The sequence below is a fragment of the Mustela lutreola genome, chromosome 10 (genome assembly GCF_030435805.1).
Source record: "Mustela lutreola isolate mMusLut2 chromosome 10, mMusLut2.pri, whole genome shotgun sequence".
In the NCBI taxonomy this organism is placed as follows: Eukaryota; Metazoa; Chordata; class Mammalia; order Carnivora; family Mustelidae; genus Mustela; species Mustela lutreola.
In genome coordinates, this window is record NC_081299.1 from 28699266 (window position 1) to 28723278 (window position 24013).

The window sequence follows — 24013 nt, forward strand, 5'->3', positions numbered from 1 at the left end:
CCCCAGTACGGCTGTCGAGTCGCGAACATCTGTCGTAGACCGCAGTGCCTTCTGGGTCCTGTAGTCCTGCGTGTGCGCCGGCGGCCTGGCCGCGGAGCTTCCTTGTGATTGGATGCTGTGGGACCCTCCTAAGACGGCGACTTCTCATTGGTCAGCCTGTGGCAGTTTGAATTTGGTGGCGGCGGCCGCACGTCCGGTTAGGCACGAAGCTGCTCCCTCCCCTCAGCTGGAGCGGCGAGATCTTTCTCAACCCGTTTGGTGACCCGCAGGTACGTGCCTCGCGACACCTTTATGCTCGGGCCTTCAAAGGCAGGGCGCCCCCACTAGCTCCGTGGGGCGCCCGTCCGCCCTCTCCCGTTCCTCGGCGGCTTCCTTACTCTCCCTCCCCGACCTCGGCCGCTGACCTCCCAGTGGCTGCATCCCCTGCTCCCCGCAGTCTCCACCCAAGCGCCATGGCTCCGGCTAGGAAGGGCGGCAGTCGGGCGGCCAAGACGAACTCGGTTCGGAGCCGGAAGCTCGCTTCCTTTCTTCGGGACTTCGACCGCGAAGGTAGGGGCGGAGCCCGGGGCGATCGCTGGGTGCCGGTGGCTTGGGGGTGCGGGCAGCAGGGTTCCAGGTCCCGTTCACCGGCCGGTGACCCGTGTTCTGTCGGCTCTGCCCTCTCGCAGTGCAAATACGATCCAAGCAAATTCAGTCGGACAGGCAGAACCTCCTCAAGGAGATGGATAACCTGTACAACATCGAGATCTTGCGGCTCCCCAAGGCGCTGCGCGAGATGAACTGGCTAGACTACTTCGGTAAGAGCCGCTGCCGTCCCCCCAGGCCTGGGCCCCGGGGCGCCTCTGTGGTCGCCTGAGTGAAGTCCTCATGATCACTTTAGGAAATTGCAGCCTTACCACTTCCCCCGCTCCTTATCTCTCTTCCCTGCTTTACCTTTGTGCATAGAACTTAACGTCATCTACACACACACACACACACACCCCGCCCAGGTAGGCCAACGTCTTCTCCAAAGGAGAATTTACTGTCTAGTAAATACTTTAGGCTTTCTGTGCCAGAGGGTTCTCTGTTGCAGCTACTCACCTCAAGCTGTTCTAGGTCCAAAACAGCTGTAATGGATGGGCATGTAGGTGTCCAAGGAACATGTATTTAAGGACACGTGGAAATGTGAATTTTGTGTGAATTTCATATGTCACAAAACACTCTCTCTTTATATTATACAATCATTTAAAGACGAATAAAAGAACAACTTGGTTTGTTTCCAGAGCTCAGATGGGAGGATAACCCCCAAGCAGTGCTTTCTGCATCTTATGGAACCTGTCAATTTAAAAAAAAAAAAAAAAGAGAGAGAGAGAGAGAGAAAATCAAATTGTGACATGCAAGGGCTCAAGTTTTTCTGGTCGGAGAAAAATTGCAACCTGTTCTCCACTCCCTCGTTAAACGTCCAAGGACATGCAAGAGGCTATCCTTTCTGCTGGGTTACCCTTACTTTTCCTAATTATTATCTATTATATCAACTCCTTCCTGAATAGAAATGCATGTTCTGTTCAAATAATAGACATTTAATGATCTTTGACTTGCCCTTTTATTTGCATGCTTCTATAAATATTCACTGAGCATGTCTCAGTCACAGTGCTAGGGGCTGAAAGTGCTTTGGGAAATAGCACAGACCTTGCCTACCCTCAGGAACTTACAAGTTAGTAGAGGAGGGTCGTTTTAAAAATGCACATGTTATTAGATAGTCAAAATCATAGGTACCATAAAAGGGAAAGAGTAGAGGTCAGTAGGTACATTTATCTAGTGCTGTACGTTTATATGTGCTAGACAGGTATTGTACTGAGTGTGTTACATATGTTAACTGACTTAATGTTCACAACAAAGGTATTCATTGTTAATATTGCTCCTCTTTTACAGGTGACAGAATTAAGGCACAGAGAGATTAGTTACTTTGCTCAGGGTCTCATAAGCTAGTGAGTAGCAGAGGGTGTTTAAACCCAAGCAATCTGTCTGGTTCAAAGCGTGAATTCTTAACAGTTCTACAGGACACTATGAGAGTTTCTAGAAGGAGGATTAACCTAACTTTATTCTACATCTAAATCTTGCACAGACCTCTTCATTCAACACACACTGGCTGCATAACCACCCTATGCCATATTTTTGCCCAAAACTGTCTTCAAGGAGTTTAGTTCAAGGCAGCAGATGGGGGGATGCTTAAACAGCTCTGAGTAGTTGTTTGGTATGATGAGAATTGAGCAACTAGCTCAGCAGTTTGCCGCAACCTGTTGTCATAGAAAAATAAAGACTTTGGGGTTTTAACTGAGTTTCGAAAGACAAATTAGAAATTTTCCGGGTGCAGAGGTGTATTTCCAGTAAAGAGAATAATTATAGCAAGGAGGGGTAGAGGCACCGGAGGCGGTGGCACATCTGGGAAATAAGGACTTTGGTGTGGTGGGACCTAGAATATGCTATAAGGCGGCCAGTCAGGTGTGGAGAAAAAAGAGGTTACAAAGGGCCTTGAGTGTTGAAGCCAGGGCTTAATCTAGTCCAGTTTTAGACAGCTAATGGGAAGATGGTTTATCATTAAGATCTGATAGTAACTAAATAAAATGTTCTTTTCAAAGCCCTTGGAGGAAGCAAACAGGCGCTGGAAGAGGCCGCAACAGTAAGTGATCTGTCCTATTTTGGAACTATGGTTAGTTTTTAAGTTTAATCCCGTCACAAAATCCAACCAGTGGGTGTTTACCATGGAAGAGGGCTCCTAGGGAATATGACCTGTTTGTGCCAACTGCAAAACTATGGTTGTCAAAGGCTGAGTCTGTGAAGCCCAGATACTATCAAGTTCCGCAGAGGGAGGCATTCTGTTTTGGGCAGGTTCCTTGTAGCTCTCCGCCCTGACCTCTCAGGCAAAGCAAAAGCCTCAAGCCCAGTCCCTCTAAGCCCCTGGGTCATTACCTGACAGCCTGGTCTGCTAGGTGTCAGAGATTGCTGTTTTATTTTTATTTTATTATAAAGATTTATTTATTTGAGAGAGAGAGAGAAGGGTGGAGGGGGAGAGGGTTAGAAAAACTCAAGCAGACACTGCATTGAGCGCAGAGCCAGACATGGGGCTCGAACTCACCACCCCAAGATCACAGCCTGAGACAAAATTAAGAGTTGGACGCTCAACCAACCGCACCAGCCAGGTCCCCTGAGACTGTTGTTTTATCACATCATCCTCTAGAAGCTTCGCTCTTATTTGGGACTCTCGGGATTCCTCACCCTCTCTCACCTCTTTCATCCCAGCATCAGCGTTAGGATTGAAGACAGTCAGATGGGGAAGCAAAATAAAGAGTTCACATTTTAGACCTGTACTGTCCAATACAATAGCCACCATTAATCAATCAATCAATTAGAATTAATTAAATCAATCAATAAATTAATTAAATAAATCATTAGTCCATTAAAATTCATTAAATTAAAACTTCAGTCCCTCAGAGACACTAATCACATTTCAAATATTGACCAGCCACAAGTGACTAGTGACTACATATTGGTAGCCCAGAAATAGAGCATTTCTACCCTTACAGAAAGTTTTGTTATACAGTGTTGGGGACTAGTCCATAATGGTCTTCACAGAGACCCTAGGCTCTCTAAAATCAGACAAAAACAATGCACATACATACATGCATTTGTTATCTTTCTGGAGAGAATGTTTATTATAACCTTCATCAGGTTTACAGAGTGAACCCAAAAATCTACCTCCTTTTCTGCATTATTAGGATCTCTTGGAATCTCAGGGTTTGAAGGGACCTAACTACACAGGGTACATGGTAGCATTGAATGGCAGATCTCCACCTGCCTCAGAAGTTAAAGGTGTTTCAGAGTCAGTTGTTCAGTCAGGAAAGAGTTTGGAGATGAATATTATAGGAGAGGAGTGGGAATCACTGAAAAGTAAAATCAAGAGCTAGTAAAACATTCTTAGTTCTGGCTTTCTCTTGCTTTGTAACATGTTCCCTCCTCCACACACCCAGATCTGGTGTTTCAAATGACTTACCTCTGAGATGAATTATACTCGTTAGCTAATGTATCACCCTCATTTTAATTAATTAGATATACAGAACTACAAATCAGAGAGCTTCTAGTGTAATATGAAATAGCCGGTGTCATCACACCAAGTCAAGAGAATTGTAGCCTTAGCTAATATGCATTAGAACTCAGGAAGGGCATGATACTTTGGCACAAAAGTTCATAATGATTAGGTATGTGCGGGTCTCCCAAGACCACTCCCAGGAAGCCTCACAGATCTGAGCATATAGTCCTCCTGATGGCTGTGATTTATTACGTGAAAGGATATAAAGCAAAATCAACAAAGGGAAAAGGTGCCTGGGCCAAAGTTCAGAGGAAACCAGGTGTAAGCTCCCAAGAGTCCTCTCCCAGTGGAGTCACATGTGACGCCTTAATTCAACACACGTGAAACGGTGTCTACCAGAAAAGCCTATTCGAGACTGAATACCCAGGAATTTTCACTGGGGGCTTGTCACATTGGCATCATCTGCCTAGCATGTACCGAAATTCCAGACTTCCAGGAGTAAAACAGGTATGCAGCATAAGCCATGTTGTTTGTACAAAGCTTGGGCCCAGACAGCCATTCTAACCAGGGAATGGTGGGAATCCTGAAATCCAAGTTCTCATGCAAGCTGCAAGCCCATGCATGCAAATAGGCCTCTCTATGGATATCAGTCTTATGCCTGTTAACTCTTCTACACAAAGATAATCAGTGGTCTGCCACCACTGACCCCTTCATAACATGCAAGTTGTTTCTAGAGATGGCACCTAGTTGTCCACTATCCACTCCATCGACCACTCCAGACCTTACTAAGCTCCTACAGCACTGTCTCTTGCTAAGATTAGACAGCCTCAGAATGCTCCTCCAAACACTCCCTGGACTCCCTACCAGTCTGGAGATGAAACCTGTCATCCCTAGTCTGTAACACCTCCTCTGATACTTACATGTGTCCTGCAGGAAAAGGCAGAGAATCATGCCTGCTCGTAGCTATTCTCATTCACGTAGGTGGTCACCAATGGGAGCACGTTTAATTAGAACGGTGATAACTAGCAGCCTTTTTGAAGGGCCTGTGGGTGCAACAGAAAACCTTATTGTCTCTCTAGACTTTAAAAAAGAGAAAAGTTTAGTACAGCACCAAGTGAGAGAACGTGAGTCATTAGCAACCTGTATTGTTTGCCAACGGGACATAATCAAATGCAACCACTTTCCCTGAGTGTACAGTCAAGAGGAAACTTGGACATGTGCATCAGACACATGAAGAAGTTGTTTAGAGTAGCAAAAGACTGTTGACAGGAGATTGGAGAAATTAATTGTGAAAGAGTCACACACTGGGATGCTACATGACATTGAAAACAAACTACGCCAGAAGCGGCAGAAGCGAAACCAAATAAAATGTTTTTTAAGCACATATACCTTTATAAAAAAAACAAAAACAAAACAACCCACACAAACATGCTTTCTTTTAAGCAGATGCAATGATAGTGGTCACCTTTGGGAGAAGACGAGGAAATAGAACAGGAAAGACTACAGAGCTAGAAGCAAGTAATCAGCAATGTTTTAGCTCTTGGGTTGTATAGTGCATTTATAGGAGCTCACTAAAATCATGTTATAACTAATACGTAACAGTCTTATAAGTAATAAATAATGTGTTTTGAAATTAATTGTTTTGAGTCTTAAAATATTCCCGATATTTGATGGAATATGCCTGGTGTTTTCTGGCTGTGTTGGCAACAGGCAGACCTGGATATCACAGAAATAAACCGACTAACAGCAGAAGCTATTCAGACACCCTTGAAATCTGCCAAAAGTGAGTACTTTTCAAAACCCCTTGTTGAACTGGGAGAGTGGAGGCCAGGTGGCAGGCTGGTTGCTCAGAGAGGCCTCAGTGGCCTTCCTTCTAATGCCTAGTCCTGGGTCTTGCAAATCTGATAATGTGGTTTTGGCCGCTGCATTGAGTTCATCATATGCAGGACTGATAGTGAGCAAACTGCCGGCCATTGCGGGGGCAAGAGTGAGAGTGGAAGGAGAGGGAAAGCTGTGTGGGAAGCATGACTGCCCCTGGCTCCGCCAGTTAGAGGGTGGCAGGACTGAGAGGCGTTACGGGACATGGTGAGGCCTGCCAAGGCACCCCCATGTGATCAGAAGGGTTGAGAGAGAATTGTGAAAGGACCAGTATCCTCCGGGCGCCATCCCACATTCCTGGACTCAGTGACCTGCTGTGGAAAATCATCCCTCCCTCACACCCCACACTCTGAGAAATGCTGTCCCAGAGGGAACATGTTTGGGAAACCCGGTTGTGACCCGTGAGCATCATGGAGCAGGAACAGGATGAGCCCTACTACAGACTTTGTGTCACTGTCATTAAGTTTTCATAGCTCAGTGCATCCACTTCTTGTGAGGCGAGGCCTGACCCAGGGCCTGGGTCTTGACCCAGGGGAGGGCCAGAAACAAGGCCCAGTTCTTAGTCCATTTTGCTTTCCGTCAAATGGCCTCGTAGCATGAAGAGACCGGGAGCTTTCACTTTGCCGGTGTCACACTCCAGTGCTGCCTTGGTGAGATTACGACAAAACTGGGCTCGAGTGTTCCTGGAGATCCTTGGCATATTTATAGTGTGTTAGTTCAGTTTGGGTTGTCTCCACATTTGGGGAAAACTGATTTCTCTTCTGGATTCCACAGTCTTGCTCAAGTGGTGGGGGAGGGGGTCTTCTGATCTCACCTGTGGGAACAGACACACAGGATCCAAGTCAACCAACAGTAAAACTTGGCTTTGTGCCCTCTTGACCATTGGGCTTTGTCTACGTTATAAGCTAGTTCCAAAAAGGAAAAAAAAAGATAAATATATTATTTAATGTGTCAGAAAGTAAAAAGCTAAAAAGCTGTCCAGTCTGAGACCATACCCCCCATGATCAGATGCCTGAATTATCTCTGGAATCCCTGCTCAAGATTGTTTGGCTCGGGTTTGTATAGAGCTAGCAGTGAGACACTAACTTTCATCACTAAACAGCTATGGTGCTTAGAAAGTTTTCTAATCTATGTAAATAATAATATTGTAATAAATAATTTTTTTTAAGATTTTATTTATTTATTTGACAGAGAGAGAGAGATCACAAGTAGGCAGAGCGGCAGGCAGAGGGGGGCGGGAAGCAGGCTCCCTGCCAAGCAAAGAGCCCAATGAGGGGCTTGATCCCAGGACCCTGAGATCATGACCTGAGCCAGAGGCAGAGGCTTAACCCACCCAGGTGCCCCATAAATAATTCTTATAACACATGTCCCGTATTGTCAAAAGGGCTCTATGTGGGCGCCTGGGTGGCTCAGTTGGTTAAGCGACTGCCTCTGGCTCAGGTCATGATCCTGGAGTCCCAGGATCGAGTCCCGCATCAGGCTCCCTGCTGTGTAGGGAGTCTGCTGCTCCTTCTGACCTCTCTTCTCTCATGCCCTCTCTCTCTCTCAAACAAATAAATAAAATCTTTAAAAAAAAAAAAAAAAGAGAGCTCTATGTTCATGTGTTCCACAGACACTTAAACACTCACAGGCACAATTCTAGGGTTTGGGGAAATAGGAACAAAAATAACAAAGATGCTGTTCTTGTGGAGTGCGTTCCAGGTCTCACTGTCCCTGTGAAGTGACTACTCCCTTTTATAGATGAGGACACTGAGGCAGCGCAGTGAAAGCCCCATGACCTGGGCTGTGCTAGGACCAGGCCTCACGCTCAGGTCTAGCCGAGTCCAACGTCTGCACTCTCAGCGGGATGCTAGGCATCATGTGGGCTTCGTTAATCAGTCTGGTTAGTTTTCTCTGTCTAAACTCTCTTTTAAAAAAAAAAAAGTCATCTTGTTTATATTCAAAGTCTATTTCTTGATTACAGCCAAAGATTTCATACGTTTTATTTCCTCCAAGAAACATGAATGCATGAAAATTTACTCCTATGAGAAAGATGACTCTGTTAAAACTGTTTCTTACAGCACGAAAGATAATGAAATTGGATGAAATGATAGTGGAAGAAGAAGAAGAAGAAAATAAGAAAAAGAATCTTCAAACTTCAAGAGTAAATAGCCACTTGTGTTTGGGGCTGGGAGCTGACGGGGGACAGGGAAACACAAAAATACCTAACGTCCCCGGTGCCCCACCCTGACCCACCAGCGTTCACTGTTTCGCAGAGAAGAACCACTTTAATGGCTCATATGAAAGCCTTCAGAGAAGTGGGTACACAGCACATAGAACGCAGAAGAGGAAGCTATCAAATTTTACCTCCCCGCTTAGGGTACACCCAGACTTTTAAAAGTGAGGGAGATTTCACTAGCTGAAGAAGAAAGGGCGGGGAAGCCCAGGAGGAGATAGATAGGAACGTTCTCTCTAGTTCCATTTAAAGAACAGGAAGCCATTGGGGATGACAAGGCTATAAGCTGTGGGTGATCTGCCTACAGGAGGTCCCAAAGATGAATGACCTTGTGTGCTGAGCTCAGAAGTTTGCATTTCATCAGGTTGGTCACACTGAGTGACAAATGGATGAGGGGAAAAACCAGAGATAAGGAAACTAGTTGGGAGGCTTTTGTAATTCTTAAAATGAGGTCCTCATGCTATACACAGAGAAAGGATTTTTTTTAAAGATTTTTATTTATTTATTTGACAGAGAGGAAGGGAAGCAGGCTCCCTGCTGAGCAGAGAGCCCAATGCGGAGCTCGATCCCAGGACCCTGAGATCATGACCTGAGCCAAAGGCAGAGGCTTTAACCCATGTAGCCACCCAGGCACCCCAGAAGGGATAGTTTTGACACACGTGAGCAGGACCGGTGGAGGAAGGGGGGAAGCAGGGATACCCGATCGGTTTCTAGCCTAGGTGCCCCTCGTCCATGGAAGGCGGCCCACAGGAGGGTGCTGGGTTCCGGCGAAGGCGAGCAGCCGTGGTGCCAATTACCTGACACGTTGAAGGGTCCATCCTTTTCTGAAATTTCAGCCTGAAGTTCATGGAGAAGTAGGAGGTTGAGAGGCACACTGACTCCTAGTGTGGGCATCGATGAGGTCATATGGGGAAGGCATGGAGGGGGAGGCTGAGGACAGGTGCCTGGAGGGAAGCTTACACAGCAGCCTGTGCAGGGACAGCCAGAGCAGCGGGGAAGATTGGGCACTCCAGGATGGTGTGCATGGGGGAATGATGGGGGCTGGCCAGGCTACAGTCAGTTTAAGAGATTTATCTTTAATCTTGGCCAAAACTGTGTACTTTGAAGACCAAAGTGGTGGACGTCCTTAGTTCACCCTCTGTGTTCCGTCTTACTTACGGCACTCACTTCCGGGAGATAGAGCTCATGTTCATCAATTCACATTTCCAGACTTGACCCCCGTCCCCTCCTTTTCTTACCTGTCCTCGTTTTCCCCTTTTTGGGGCTTCTTATAACCACAGTGTCATTTGATTGTGAATCCAGGTCAAAAGGTGTCCTCCATCCAAGAAGAGAACCCAGTCCATACAAGGAAGAGGCAAAAGCAAAAGGTGACGACTTTTCCAAATGTCCGTGTGAGACGGACATTTTTATTGGAGAGCCCCATCCATCACGGCAGAGACGGGGTGCAAGGGTTTTTGTGGCCTCTGCTTGAATAGAACTTGAATCTCCAAGCCGGAGGGGCCTCTAGAAATGATCTGACCCAACATGTTCTCCAGTTCTGCCCATGTTCTCTATCCTCTCCTACCTTTTTTGTTTGTTTTAATTGCACCAGGGAGAGTGAGGACCAGAAACCTATCATAAGGACTGTATATTTTGTGCATTTGCCTGACAGCCCACGTGCAGAGCACCCCCCCCAACCCTGGGGCCAGTCACAAAGTGACTCACCTACCTACAGTTGTTCCTTGAGATGGTCCACCTGTTTCCTAATCAGTAAAGAATCACCGTGGACTTGAACTGATTATGCTGGGCCCTGCTAAACCATTTGGGATGGGGAACGGGGGGCCACATCTCAAGAAGATTAGAAAGTAGTGGCTAGGACGTGTATCTGTGAAGGACACTCCCTGAGCAGTGGTGGCTGCCTAGCAAGAGGGCGGGAGCTCCGGCTGAGGGGCCCTTGGGGTGTGGAGAAGGTGTCTCCTTCCTCCTGTTATCCTGACTCAGAGGCCGGACTCTGGAAGCTTTCTGCCCAGCTTCAGAGCTCTGGCTCCCCCTTCATTGGCTCTGTGACCTTGGCCAAGTTGCTGGAGTCGGTACACTCGAGTTCTGTGGCTGAAAATGAGGATCACAGCTGTGTGTCTCGGGTTGTTGGGAGGGCTGCACGAGCTGGTGTATGTGAGGCACTCGGGACATAGCCACATGGTCAGCGCCCTCCAGGTGTGACCTGTGGATGTAAAGGCCAATTTTTTTTTAAGATTTTATTTATTTATTTGACAGAGATCACAAGTAGGCAGAGAGACAGGCAGAGAGAGAGGGGGAATCAGGCTCTGCTGAGTAGAGAGCCCCATGTGGGGCTCAATCCCAGGACCCTGAGACCATGATCTGAGCTGCAGGCAGAGGCTTTAACCTCCTGAGCCACCTGGGCACCCCTAATGGCCACTTTTTACCCACAGGTCAAGCCATTATAACACTGTCACCCCAGCTGTGGGCCGGCTGGAATTGTCTATGGTGAAGCCAACCCCAGGCCTAACCCCCAGGTTTGACTCGAGGTGAGTAATGGGGGTAGCCCCTGCGTCTGATGGGAGCCCACCAGTTCACCTCAGTCCATAAGAAGAGCTAGTGGGAAAACACGGCTCCTTGGCCCCACAAGGCCTCTTGGAAGAGGGTAACTGTCTGGGCTTCTGAGCGTCTGCTTCTCCCTTAAGTGCAGGTTCACCTGTTTTCAGCAACAGAATAAGTCTTTATTTGATGAGAGGCAGAGAACATTCTGCCTCTGAGGACTAGGAGGCCTCTAGGGACTCTTGCTCAGCCTTTTTTGAAATGGGTAGGTACTCTCCTGTACCCTTGGTGAGAGTGTGGATGGGCACCACGTCACGCTGGGGAGACTGACGTGACCCAGGCTGGAAGCCAGTCTCTTCCACCGGCTGGTCAACTGGACAGGAGATGCTCTGGGGCCAGAAAGAGGCGACTCTATGTGCTGACGGAGCAGCGCCGTGGCCACGGGCCCCTCCCAGCGTGCTGTATGACAGCGTGTCCTAAGTGATCCCATTTGTGTTTATACAGAGGATGTTTCTGGAAGGCATTAAGGATTTGAAAGTCAGAATCTCTGGGGTGAGGAGAGGGAGGGAGAAAGACTTCTTTTAATTCCCAGTCTTGAACTGTTTTTTCATATGCACGTAAAGCAAAAGACATTTAGAGAAAAACAGGTAGCAGGATTTTAACTGTCTTGAGAAAGTTCATTTGGGAATTAATATAATGATGTAATCTCTGAATCCTCCTTTTTTGACCCTGGAAAATTCCTCTTGCTGGAAGCACTTAGCCACTCTTGGAAGTGCATTAACCATAGTTTATTTCTGGCTCTGGATGGATGGATGACTGGTGTCCATGCAGAGCTTGGGACCTAAGATTTCCATGGATAAGAACTGACTTTGGCTAGATGTGTGTTTGATCATTACAAGCTCCCTTCTCCAGCTGTGTGTAGTCATTACTGTTTAAAAAGACTTTTTGCCCTAAATTTAGAACTCGCCTTCTTAGAAATGCAGGATTTGAAAACTACAGCTTGAGGCCAGATGGGGGTTGGAAGAGCTCATGGCGCCTTGTGTCATTCACTCTGCCAAGCCATCTTGACAGAGATCTTCCCACTTCACAGGGTCTTCAAGACACCGGGCCTACGGACCCCAGCAGCCAGAGAGCGGATCTACAACGTCTCTGTGAATGGCAGCCCCCTTGCTGACAGCAGAGAGGTTTTCCTCACGGTGCCGGTGGGCGGTGGAGAGGTGAGCGTTTCACAGGGCGGCCGGGCCACCATGCGCAGCTCCCTGGACGTTTCTTTCCTTGGCCCATCACCCACTTCTCATCCCCACAGTCCTTTGGGTTGCATGGGTCCTGACGCGCACACTTCCACAGGACTCAGAACCAGGTTTCTCACCCAGGTTGGGCTCCTTGCCGGGCTCCATGTTCCTTTTGTTCATCAGCTGACATTTGCCCACCTGCGTTGTGGCTCCCCCCAGGTGTAGACAACCTGCTTCCTGCTCTAGAGAATGCGTTCAGTAGCCGAGATAGGTTCACAGTCAAGTCTAGTGGCACGTGACATGGACAGTAAGGGACACCCTAAAGGGAGTGCAGAGGATGGCAGCAGCAGGGTGTGCGTTCTAGAAAGGGGAGCATGAACTGTGTCTCCCACTCTGGAAAAGCCAGAGGGGTTCTGAGTCGGGCTGAGCCCAGTTGCCCTGAGCTGAGTGGAACAAGTTGCAGATGTCAGCTCCCAGGAGGGAGGGAAGGTGTGTCTCAGTTGTGTCTGCAGGGCACTTCTAAGCTCATGTCCCTGCCCTTAGTCCCCGCCTGGGTGAGCCAGCCGCGGGCCAATGAGAAACACTGCTGTTGTTATCTCCTCAGGGCAAGCACCTCTCCTAACTGCCTTGCCTGCCCCCCTCCCCCCCGCTCCCCCTGCCCAAAGTGCAGGGTATCAAGGGGACCCCTGGGGCACAGTGGGCCCTTGAGTGCAGGATCCTGCCCCGGGGGGACATGGCAACTGAGCGCACCCCGCTCTCCACACAGAGCATGCGATTGCTGGCTAGTGACTTGCAGAGGATGGACATCGCACAGCTGGACCCCGAGGCCTTGGGAAACATCAAGAAACTCTCTGTGAGTCCCGTAACCCTCCACTTGCTCAGTTCAGCTGTACATTGGATTGTCTTTCCGCCTGGGCTTCACACTTAGCATTGTGCTATCTTCTTCCCCCAAGGGACTGTAGCTGTTCTCCTTACCCCGCAGCACTTCCGTCCCTGGACTGATGCTGCCTTTCAGTGTCTCCCGGGCTGCAGTTCCACCGCAGACTCAGACTTCTGCCCCAGTTGGGGCAGTTGGTGCCGTATGCAAGGGCGTGGTTGACTGCCGGGGAAGGAAGCTTCCTGGAGGGAGAGAGGGAGGGGCTTGTTCCGAGGAGTCCCGCAGAATCCGAGAGTGCGGAACAGCCAGGCCTCTGGAGCCGTGGGACCGTCAGTGACAGTGTGTGGAGCTCCATTCTGGTGCTCCCGTAGCCTCTCTGTCTGAAGCCCACGCATGCGCTTCTGCGACGCTCCTCCATCCCTCCCTCTTGGCAGAGAACCTCCTCCAGGGGGCCCTGGGTCCCTGCTCCTTCTCCTTCAATACTGGCTTGCTTGTGACTTCTGGCAGCCACACTCCCAACTCTGACTTTGCTGCTCTGATGCCCAGCACTGACTGTCCCCTTCTTGTCGTCCCTTCAGTTCTCAGAAGGGAAAGTAAATTGATTCAGCTTTGGTCAGATGGGTCTCCGTGGTCCAGTCAGCACCGTCTCGGGCGGTGGATGGGACCCCCCTTCTGGGGGCATCTGTGAAGGGTACATCCAGGGCACACGGCCCAGTGTCGAGGGCCCACACACACCTAGCGGCCCTGATCCAGTGACGTTCATTCTCTCGTCTGCACCCATAGCACGACTGGCTCATCTGAGGTCTTGTTTTACTCCCGCGTTCAGATGAGGAGTGGGCATTCAGAACAGTTACTTAGTTTGTGATCCAGCTAGAGCTGTGGAGGGCTGAGATCCACTCAGACCTGCCCACCCCAAATCCCGGGTCTCCCGAGGTGACTATCAAGTGGCTACCAGGCACGCATGGTCAGTGGCCTTTTCTCTCAGTGACCTGCCCCTTTCCGTTGTAGAGCCGCCTTGCCCAGATCTGCAGCAGCATACGGACTCACAAATGAGGCTGCTGCCCCAAGAACCGAGCTTGACGGGATGGACTTTCTGCGGACACTTCCAGGACCCTGAAGAGACTTCTTCCCTTCCGGCTTACTGTTTGTTTGAGTGTGAAGTTCCAGAGCAGGGAGTGGTGTTCTTCTGGGAGAATTCGGGAAGCGGGGAGACACACTGCTCCCCCATCGGTTAGATTAAGCTTTGCTGTTCACGCCTCCCAACCCGACTGCCTGCTGCATCCATGCAGTCAAAACTTCCTGTCACTCTCCTGGCAGAATTCTCCTTCCTGCTCTCAGAGCTGCTGCCGTCTGCCTCCTGTAACCCAGCCTCCTCGCCATCCTGCCGCTACTTCAGTGGAGGTGACGGGAGAGAACCTCAGGTTCCCAGGAAGACCACCTGCTCCCCCTCCTCAGAGTACCCTCTGCATCTGGCATTTCTGCTCTGTGTTGCTTGAGGCTGGGAGTTTTAGGCTCAAAGCAGTGAGAGCTCTGGGCCATGGGAGGAGCCGTGCAAATGGGGACAGGACGGCAGAATGGGACGTGTCCCAGCAGTAGCCACAGCAGAGCCCACCTCAGCCCAGCCCCAGCCTTGCTTTCTGCGGTGGTGGATACTCAGTGGGGCTTCAGGATCTTACGCCCGCTGTGCGCAGTAGTTTTTTCCAAGCTGACTGTGGAACTGGGGTTTGTATTTATCTCTTTACCGAAGACCAAAAACTGGTTTGGAGGCAGCTTCCACGTCTGGCACCTCTACCTCTCTAGATGGTAGGAATTTGGATAAGAGAATTCTAGGGCTTAGTTTAGTCTAGGGTTTTACGTGACCAGCTGCAGAGAAACTATCTCTAAGCTCTCCGTGGTCCAGTGGTCCCTGCCAGGTCCACAGACTTCACAGAGAGCACTTCCTCTTATGGGGATCAGTGAGGGGCAGGTGTGAATTGCCTGGTGGCCTCACTCCACGTGTTTGGCCTGTGCTCCGGGCATTGGCTAGTTAACTCAGAGTCCGTCCCATGGTCCCTGTGCTCCAGCCTGCACCTCCGCCCCAACGAATCATGAGATGTGGTCCAAAAGTACGGAAACTCAGGAGTTCCTGCCCCACGCTCGAGGGCCCCGTGTTCTCCTGTGTGGCTCTGTGTTCTACTCCGTGTCACTTTGCTCTGTGACCCTCCTAGCAATCCAGTCCTGTTGCAGTTGTATTCCTTTCAAGTTGTTTTATTCTCCCTTTCCTGAGACTTTTGTGCATATTGTGTTCCTGATTAATGGCATCTTTTAAGCTGTTGTAATTAGGGCTACTGAAAGGTACCCGTTTTCAATAAATTGTGGGTTGGTTTGTTTTTAATCAATATTCAGCCTCTCTGTCCTCTGTAAGCTGCGCTACCTGGAATTAGAGGCCGTCTGGGAGCTGCAGCTGTCGGAGTGGGGCCTCTGAGCAGCTGCTTCCCTCAGAAGATAGAGAAACCTCTCCCGTAGCAGAATCTCTGTGATACCTGAAGAAGGGGCCCCTCACCCCAACCTGCAGGCCATAGGTAACCTATCCCAAGTAGGTTTCCCTCAACACCTTTGTTCACAAGAAATTGACACATGGGAGGACAAAATCTAGGCTATGCGTAGTTCACACACTGAGTCAAGGCTTATTGGTCAGGAGCAAAGCAGGAGCACAGATAATACAGTTTTCATGCTTCTCACTTCCCAGATCTGGCAGATCTGCCTGCCTAAAATTCTTTCTGCACTGAAAATGATCCACATGGACCTGATGGCAGAAGAGCAGAATGGGTCATTATCTAGCCCTTTCATCTGGCACTAACACTGATGGATGGGGAGGGGTCCCGTGGTCAGTGGCAGCTCTGAAATAAAGGTTACTCATTTCAAGGGACTTCGTCACCAAACCTGAGGCTTCTCCCCTTTCCTTCATCCTCTGGTGCGGTGTCAAGAAGAGCCTGGCATGAAGGAAACACTTAGGACCCAACCTGCTTGAGCCGGAGACATCCTCACCCTATTTTATCCCACTAGCACCACCGCCTAAATGAACCCAGGTGCAGGGCATGTGTAGTATGTAGCAGGTGCCTTATAGATGCTAGTCCTGCGATGAAAATCAAGAGTCTTTCGTCCCATATAAGGGGTGAGCGTGGAGGGTAATGAGTGCTCCATCCCAGGATTGAAAGCATGGGCTGAACTAATTTAAATTCTACTGCCAGTGCACAGACCAAACATATACATTCACTGGATTTTGTTTTTTTCAAATTAGTTACAATTTTAAAATTGTGAGATTTCACAAAAATGATTGCTAGCCTCCCAAAAAATAAGATCTGGTAACACAGCCAGCTGGAGCTGAGAGCAGCTTTCCTTAAAGAATCCTCTCCCCATTCAAAATAGCCCCTGCTAGATCGCTTCCCTTTTTTACATGCCTCACCCTGGAAGGCAATTTACTTTGTACCCTCTACTGTGTAGATGAAGTATTCGGAAGAAAAGCAGAGTTGCTCTGGGTTGAAGGGAGCATGGAGCACCGAGTCCTCCCCTTCACTAGGACACCTGAGACAGCCATGAAGAGCCCTAGAGTTCTGATAAATACCGGGTTCATTCTTTGCCCTGCAGGCTTCCTGATATTTCCAGAAGCCCTACCTGGGGCTTCCGGTGGAAAGAATTCCAAATGTACGGCCTTACAAAGAGTTAGATTACATTATTCTTACGAAGAGCTAGTTCTTGGGGTGTGAATGGTAGGACCTCACCTAAGTGTTGCTCATTCACAGCATCAGACACACTTTGTAGCTCAAAGGAACTGCGATCCCCATTCCCACCAATGAGTTTGCGTGTGGTGGAAAACTCTCCGTGCCCACGCGTGCACAAGCTCTGGGAAGTGTTTTCCTTTCTAATTTCACACACTGACAGCTGTTGACCCGCACCTAAAATACAACATGACACACGTGCTGAAGGTTTTACTAGCAGATCATCCCTGAGGCTTCCGAAATGAGAGGCATTGGAGATGCTAGAAGAGAGCGTGATCAGAACTGGGGTCACCTTGGGCTCTGCGCTCCAGGGGAGTCTGGAATCCAATTTGCTTTGGCTCGGGTGCCTCCCCCATCACAGGATGAGACATTTCCCCCCAGCCCCCACTCCCCCCCACCCCTGCATCACCTCCCCGGTTACACAAGATCGGCCCCTCCCTCCCTCCCTCCCTCTGCTGTAATCTGCACCTGCCTTCTACACTCTGCCACCGTCTTTCCCTTAGTTGATCTCTCAGTCTCTATAGTAGGCATCTTCCGATCCACAGATGATGCAGATGGTGGAGGCCAGAAGACGCCCTTGGCACCAAGATCCTGGGGAAAGCCCAGCTCCCCAGCTGTTAACTCTCAGAACCCCACACCACCAAGGGCTAAGGGCCATCAGGGTGGAGGTGGAGGACACTGTCCACGGCTACATCCCTTAAAATGGGACTCAAAAGTCCGGTGTCTCAGCTCTCTTCCCCACGCCCCAGCAGACTGTCAAGGGAGGGGAAGGGGCAAAGTGCAGCCTGTCTGGGAGGGGGTGGGAGGTACTTGCAGTGGGAAAACATCTCATTTTGGTTTTCTAGTTTTTCTCCTCAACGTCCACGAGCAGTCTTAGTGCACATTGCTTGGAGCGAGGCTTGAGATAACTATACTCTGCCCGCAAGATGCTGGTAGGTATCAGGGAGGAACCCTGAGGAGACCGGCCAGGCTCCTTCAAGATACTGGCAGAAGCCCGAGTCAAGATGGCGAAGGGCACCAAGAACTGAAAGGGAGCACTCCTTACAGTGAGCAGTTTGACCGGAGTCCTGGGCAGCGTGAGGGGGGCGAGGGGAAGAGCTGAGTCCAGAACCCAGTCATGCTTGGCAAGGGCAGTGAAGACACCTCACGGTTCCCCCTGCCCACCCCACGCCCTCCTGTATCTCCCCAGGGATTCAGTCGGCGGAAGGCCACTGAACTCCCACAACACCTAGGATTTACCCCTATGGCTGTACCTTTCTTGCTGTTTACTTAACTGACTCCCCCATGAGGCCGTGAGGTCCTAACTTCCTAGCGTGCGCTACAGATTAGGAGCTGGGTTCCCTGAATGGCCAGACAGCGGGTCACAGCGTCAGCAGCCCTGCTGCTGGGAATGTTCATCCCCTCACCACATACTGCACCCGCTGCCTTACAGCTTGCTAATCGTACTTTTAGTGAGCACTTACTGTGTGCAGGCAGTGTGAAATGTTGGTGGGGGGCCCCCTTCCTCCGCCTCTGCCTCCACTGAGGCCACCCTCCACAGAGCCACACCTCAGACGGCCCCAACGGACTCCCTCCAGCACGCTGGCGAAGAAGTGGCTCACTAAACGGGATAACCTGCTTGAATTGGCGCCCCCTGGCTTGTCCCACAGGTGCGCCTGCTCAGAGCAGGTGCCCGCTGGTCTGCTCCCCGTCCCTACAGGACGCTGGGTCCCCGCAGAGCTGCCCGGGCAGGGCAAGTTTGCCGCATCCTGGATCCGCCTGGGACCGGATGAGACTAATGCAGGGAAAGGCACTTCGATCCCAGTACCGCACAACTCACTTAGCAAAGATGTACATTTCATACACGTTAACGTCTCGGAAATTGGGATGCATCTTCCAACCAGATGGCGTGACACCGTTGAATTGGCTGTGATGTTTTCTTCGTGGCGCATCTCACACTCAACGGCATCTTAGATTCGAAGAAGTGTGGTAAGCAACATTCTGCAGTCAGCCTTATCAAGGAGCCGGGACCGTGTGCTCCTTCGGTTACAGGGAATGGCACTCACTTGATTCTGAACACAGGAACGGAGGAAAGGGGGGTTATCCCCCCACCCCGCCCCGCCCCGTCCCAGCCACAGCCCCAGGCCCTCCCCCTGGCCTGACTAAGCAAATAAATACAACACCTCCAAGCTGTGAACACGAACAGCCCGGTCCAGGGAGAGTGGAAGCACTAGCAAGCTGGAAACAGCAAGGGCTCCAAGGTACAGGTGCATGTGTGTGGTGTGTGTGTGTGTGTGTGTGTGTGTGTGTGTGTCCGAGCGTTCACACGTGTGAGCCCTCAGGCAGCGCTCCAGCATTCAGCCTGCTTCCCCCCACCCTGCCCCCCTCACAGTCTTAACCCGCCTTCCTCCCTCTGCCACTGGTCCAAAAAGATTCCCACACTCCAGCCCTCAACCCTCTCACCTGGCTTCTGCCCCCCCACCATTAAGGCCACTGTTAAGGGCTTGAATTATGTTCCCTCGAAATTCCTGTGTGGAAGTCCTAACCCTGGGACCTCCGAAAGTCACTATTCCGAGACAAGGTCTTTACAGGGCTGATATTTCCAGATATCAGATATCGGATGGGCTAGTCTGGGGCGACTCCTGTGCCGGGAGAAGCCAGCAGCTGAGTGCCCAGCAGTGAGGCCTGGGACGAGTCCTTCCCTGAGTCCTCGGGAAGAGCCAACCGTGCCAACACCTGGATCTCTGACTTCTCGCCCCGGGGACTGTGGGACGATGAGCTCAGAGGCGGGAAGCAGGAGTCTTCGGTTCCCTGGGAACAGCCCAGCCTCAGATAACAGCCCCTGACAGCTGTCCCCAGCCAGGCTCCCGAGGCTTCTCTGATTTTCACATCCACACTCAGTGCTCCTTCGCCTAGATGGCTGACTGCTTCCTGGCATCTCTCCACGGCTCCCCTCAGGCTCTGTCTCCTGCTCTTCTTCACCCGGAGATCACCCCAGAGCTCCCTCTGCTCCCTGGGCTAGCCCAGGGCGACCTCCTTCTCACCACGGCTCTCAGAGCTCCGTCTCTAGCCCGTGTCTGTGCCAAGTTCCAGAGCCAGCAGCCACCCATCTCCTAGGCATCTCTCCACCTGCACGCCTCAAACACATCTAAAACCAAGCGCATCATTTCCTGCTTTCCTCGCCCCAACGTCTACCCAGCCTGCTCCCCTCCCCGTGTGCTGTCTACTTCAGAAAACAGCACCACCGCCCAAGTGCTACCTGCTAGGGAGAAGCTTTCCTTGGTTTACTACTTCTGAGACCTCCTTCTCTCTGCTCCCAGGCCACCCTCCTTAGACTGGGAGACGTTTCATGGCCAAAGGCCATTCAGTTCATGTCTACACAGAGAGACCTCAGACACACACTCTGGAGACACCCCACGGCGGGTGGGAGATGGTGGAAACCCCCCCACACACACATAAAATCTTAATGGGTAAGCAATTGTCACTGAAAGAGATACCATATCACAGACAAATTTTTATTACTTTGTTCTGCATATAGAACCCACGAAATATAAAAACATCTCCAGAATTAGTCAAAGGAACCACCCCTTCCCCGCCACCAGCCCCTTACCTCCCCAAATGGGCTCAGATGCGGGAGCTGGAGGGTTGCAGGCCACCTCCCTCTGTCCAGTGAACAAGTTCCATATAAAAATAGATCTGTAGAGGGCTCCCAGAGAGCCATCAGCCCGCATCCGTGCAGGGCAGAGGACTGGGACCCCTCAGGATTCTGGGACCTCACTCCTCCATAGAGGGGGGTCTACCCTGGACACCGAAGTCCTGCCAGTACAGCCAGGAGCCCCCTCTGCAGAACAGCCAGGGGATGGGGAGGGAACATGGGCCTTCAGAGCATGACTGATGTGCTGGAGATGGGGCTGAACCTCCCTCCACCCAAGACAGGACACTGGTCCTCCCCGACACATCCTTTCCAAGCTTGTGTGGGGGGAGGGGGCGAGCCTGGAGGGCAGCTCCTGTCAAAGGTGGAAGCAGCATCTTGAGCTCCCCCCGTACCTTCAAAGTCACTAAGGTAGGTGCCTAGGAGGTGGGGAGCAGAGGGAGGGGCTCCAAGGACAGAAGAGCTGCTGCTGGCAGGGTGAGGCCAAAGGCACTGATGTGAGGCACTGTCCCCCACCGCGGGTGCTCCCCAAAAATGCATGGCATCTTCCACCCTCCGGGCTCCTTCTCATGCTAGCCCGTCTGCTTGGATGCCTCTTGTCCTAGGCCCTCCATTTTGGCCTGTGCAAAACTCTGCCCACCCCAAGGAGAGATGCCCCCACTCCTACCTTCAAAGCCTTGTTCAACTTATGCATCAGCCTCGCAGCCAAGAAGCCTTTCCAGACACACCTCCATATACACAAATCACAAGTGTCCACATGCCCTCGGGCCCACCAGCCCACAGACCCACAGGTCTCCTGGGGCCCAGAACACTGTTGGATGGCACCCCTGTCATCCTTCTCAGTGCCTGAGCTTGTCTCCCCACCTAGGCTGAGCCCTCCACGGGCCAGCTCCATGCCTCATCCACCCTCTTCATCTCCCCCTCGGCTCTTCCTCCCCCCGACCCCAACCCCACAGCCAACCCCAGAGTAGGCCTATGGCAAGGGTGACCTGGACAAACGCAGCCCCTGGAATCCTGTCCAGACCCAGCTGCCTTCCTGCCATCCTATGAAAGCCCTGGCCTCACGATCACCACCACCTCCGGGAAGCCCTTCCGGATAAGGAACTCTGGAGTTAGTTCAGTGTGGCCGCTCCTGCTGGAGCCCCACAGAAACCAGAGGGAGAAGGTGCTGAACCTTCTCCAGGGGGTTGAGTGGCGCCCAGGAGACAGCACTTGTGAGAGGTGGTTACCTCAGAGCACCCCTGGGCTTCCACGGGGTACAGGTAGGACCAGGGATTCTCTCTCCAGAGCCAAACTCTGGACTGCCCTGGACTGGGAGGTGGGCCCGTGGGTTCCAACCCCAGCCCCGGCCCTCACTCCTCCGCCAGGCTCTATCTTTTCTCTCTGATGGCTCAGAGCCTGTCGGAGAGAGAAGGTCCACCCTGAGGACGTCTTTGCCATCCCCCGTGGCAGGACAGCAACGCTCATGGGTCTTCCAGGTAGAAAGCCTCTCCCCTCATGCTTGTCTCAGATGTCCAGGCCAGTGAATTTATAAAAGGAATGCAAAGGGGAGGCCTCGCTGGGCCTCAGGGGAGCACCAGAACCTTAATGGCCTAGCCAGGACCCTCTCCCTTACCCTGAACTCCCAGCCCAAGGCCAGGGGAGGCAGAAATCAATTCCAAGTCTGGGGCCCTTAGGGTCCAGGCCAGGAGCTCAGCACCACCTTTGCTGCCTGGGCCCCCGGACCAGTGTGCGGACAGGGCCGAGCTCTCGTGCAGGAAGCTGAGGACCTCGCCTTTCCGGGACCCTTCAGGACAGGCTGCCAGAAAGCAGTGGTCCCTGCTAGGTCTCTTGGGAGCTTATTAGGGACCCATGCTGCCAAATGGCCAATAGGTCTGTGGGGAAAAGGGGAACCCACTGGGGTAGACCTCAGGCCCCAGTGGGTATGGAAGACAGGAAAACATGAACCAGGCAATTTAAAGCTACATCTTCCCTCTCCGTCCCACCCGCCATGGTCTCTGGGACCTTGCATTTTCCCCTGTGTTATCTCGGAGGTTCTCCCCAGGGATGTGAACCCTCTGGCCAGGGGGGCTGAGTCAGCCAAGGGGTCCAGACCAGGGAAAATGGGAGGAGTAGGCAGTGAAAGGAGGGGAACTGTGGTCCCAGACACGCTCCAGGCCCCGAATGCAGGGAACACGCGCTCACTCCGACCCCGCCGGGGCGCGGCGGGCCAGGGTCCCTGTGAGGGCTGGGGTCGTCCTGGCCCCCAAGGGCCGGCGCAGCTCACACCTGCACCCCCTGGCCTTGCAGCTGGAGCACACATGCCCGCAGGGCGCTGATCCCGCTGAGGAGGGCCTCTCGATGTTCTGCCGACGAGATGCCCAGGTTTACCAGGTCCCTGAAAGAAGGGCTGGTCAGACCCCACTGGCTCCAACCGTCTTCTGCTCTCCCTCCCTCCGCCGGGACAGGGAAGGGCCCAGAACTGGGACAGGCTCGGGCCTCCCGGACACATTCCTCTGACTCACTGGGCATTCATGGCAGCCACGGCCTCCAGGCTCCCGTAGCCACCGGCAGTGAAGCTGTCCTTGTAGCGGCCCAGGTCCAGGGCCTCCAGCCATGCACCCACGGAGCCGAAGGATGGGAAGACAGAGAAGGCGCGGTCCGCCAGGGGGGTGGGGGGTCTGGGGGGCAGAGGAGCTATGGTCAGTCCACAGCAGACCTGGCCACCCTCCTGAGGAAAGGCCAGCTGAGAAAGGACAGGAGAAGGGGAAAGCAACCGAGCCCCAGGGCGGACCTGGCCCCACGGAGTACGAGACATCATCAGAACAGAGGGATGGGTTTCAAGATACGCAGGCAGGTAGGTAGAGAACGGGTTGCACCTGAGCCAGCTCAAGGTACTGGGAGTATCTGGAACAGTCTTGGGGGATAGGACACACCTAGGATGATTTGGGGGGTGACCCATGTCATATTTGGGACAACTACAATACTCATTTCACTTATTTATTGCAACTACAAACCTGTTAGAACTATTTCCACACGCATTCACCCAGTTGGTGGTCATTTTACTGGGATGTGTGAGGCAAAATCCAGGACAAATAGAGTGACTAAAATGGAGGACAATATCCATGTGTCTAAGGCAGGCGGAGTAGCAGATCTATCCAGGGCAACTGCGTGAGCAGTCCTACCTGGAAAAGTGGGGTAGGACTGGGAGGGGGGTAGTTGGGGGGCACAAGTGGGGTGGGGCAGGTAGGGGTGGGACAGGTGGCATGGGACAGGTGGGAGGGACAGGTGGGGGGACAGGTTGGGGGACAGGTGTAGGGACAGGTGGGGTGGGGCAAGTGGGGGGACAGGTCGGGTAGGACAGGTGGGGGCACAGATGGGACAGGTGGTGTGGGACAGGTGGGAGACAGGTGGGGTGGGACAGGTGGGGTGGGGCAAGCGGGGGGACAGGTGGGGTGGGGGACAGGTGGAGGCAGGTGGGGCAGTTATGTTCAGGCCATGTTGGGAGGCCACTCGTGGGGAGGGGAGAGGTTGGCTGTATCTGGTGGTTGGGGTGGGTGGGTAGGGGTGTATCCAGGGCACGTGGGGCATCAGCTATACCTGGGAGAGGTGGTTGTGGCACACTTCGGGGGCTCTGGGTCCTGTACCATCTTGCTCAGGAGGCTGTGGATCTGGGAGAACCTGGGCCGCTCGCTAGGGTCCTTCTGCCAGCAGTCAAGCATCAGCCGGTGTAGGGGGGTGGGGCAATTCCTGGGCGGGGGCAGCCGGAAGCCGTCCTCCACCGCCTTGATCACCTGGGCCATGGGGGCGAGGGGCAGACGGGAAGCTTTATGTCCCTCTAG

The 24013-nt window shown here is 52.0% G+C and overlaps 2 protein-coding genes across 3 annotated transcripts in view; one reads left to right on the plus strand and one right to left on the minus strand.

The window, feature by feature from the left end:
- Positions 1 to 179: 179 nt before the first annotated feature.
- On the plus strand, positions 180 to 15181 carry CDCA8 (cell division cycle associated 8). Of its 2 annotated transcripts, none has more exons than XM_059136751.1 (11): positions 180 to 269; positions 412 to 549; positions 669 to 797; positions 2619 to 2659; positions 5777 to 5849; positions 8005 to 8087; positions 9462 to 9526; positions 10589 to 10684; positions 11785 to 11911; positions 12693 to 12779; positions 13812 to 15181. In XM_059136751.1, exons 2-11 carry the CDS (start codon positions 453 to 455, stop codon positions 13854 to 13856), a joined length of 843 nt encoding a protein of 280 aa, XP_058992734.1. In that variant the 5' UTR covers positions 180 to 269; positions 412 to 452; the 3' UTR covers positions 13857 to 15181. The 2 variants fall into 2 exon arrangements, with proteins under 2 accessions (XP_058992734.1, XP_058992736.1); XM_059136753.1 differs by having other exon boundaries at positions 437 to 549.
- A 6961-nt stretch (positions 15182 to 22142) lies between these two features.
- EPHA10 (EPH receptor A10) overlaps positions 22143 to 24013 on the minus strand; it is a 38281-nt gene continuing 36410 nt past the window's right edge. Inside the window, exons 15-17 of the mRNA XM_059136966.1 lie at positions 23772 to 23965; positions 22697 to 22852; positions 22143 to 22569 (exon numbers count right to left, since the gene is read on the minus strand). Of these exons, the coding sequence (XP_058992949.1) occupies positions 22455 to 22569; positions 22697 to 22852; positions 23772 to 23965 (465 nt within the window). The 3' untranslated portion in view covers positions 22143 to 22454. The remainder of the gene's footprint in view (positions 22570 to 22696; positions 22853 to 23771; positions 23966 to 24013) is intronic.

Bases quoted from the DNA above. Each gene is read 5' to 3' on its own strand.
- CDCA8 (XM_059136751.1), top strand. From the start codon at position 453: ATGGCTCCGGCTAGGAAGGGCGGCAGTCGGGCGGCCAAGACGAACTCG. The intron at 798-2,618 runs GTAAGAGCCGCT...TTCTTTTCAAAG, and splicing joins GAACTGGCTAGACTACTTCG to CCCTTGGAGGAAGCAAACAG. The intron at 2,660-5,776 runs GTAAGTGATCTG...TGTTGGCAACAG, and splicing joins CGCTGGAAGAGGCCGCAACA to GCAGACCTGGATATCACAGA.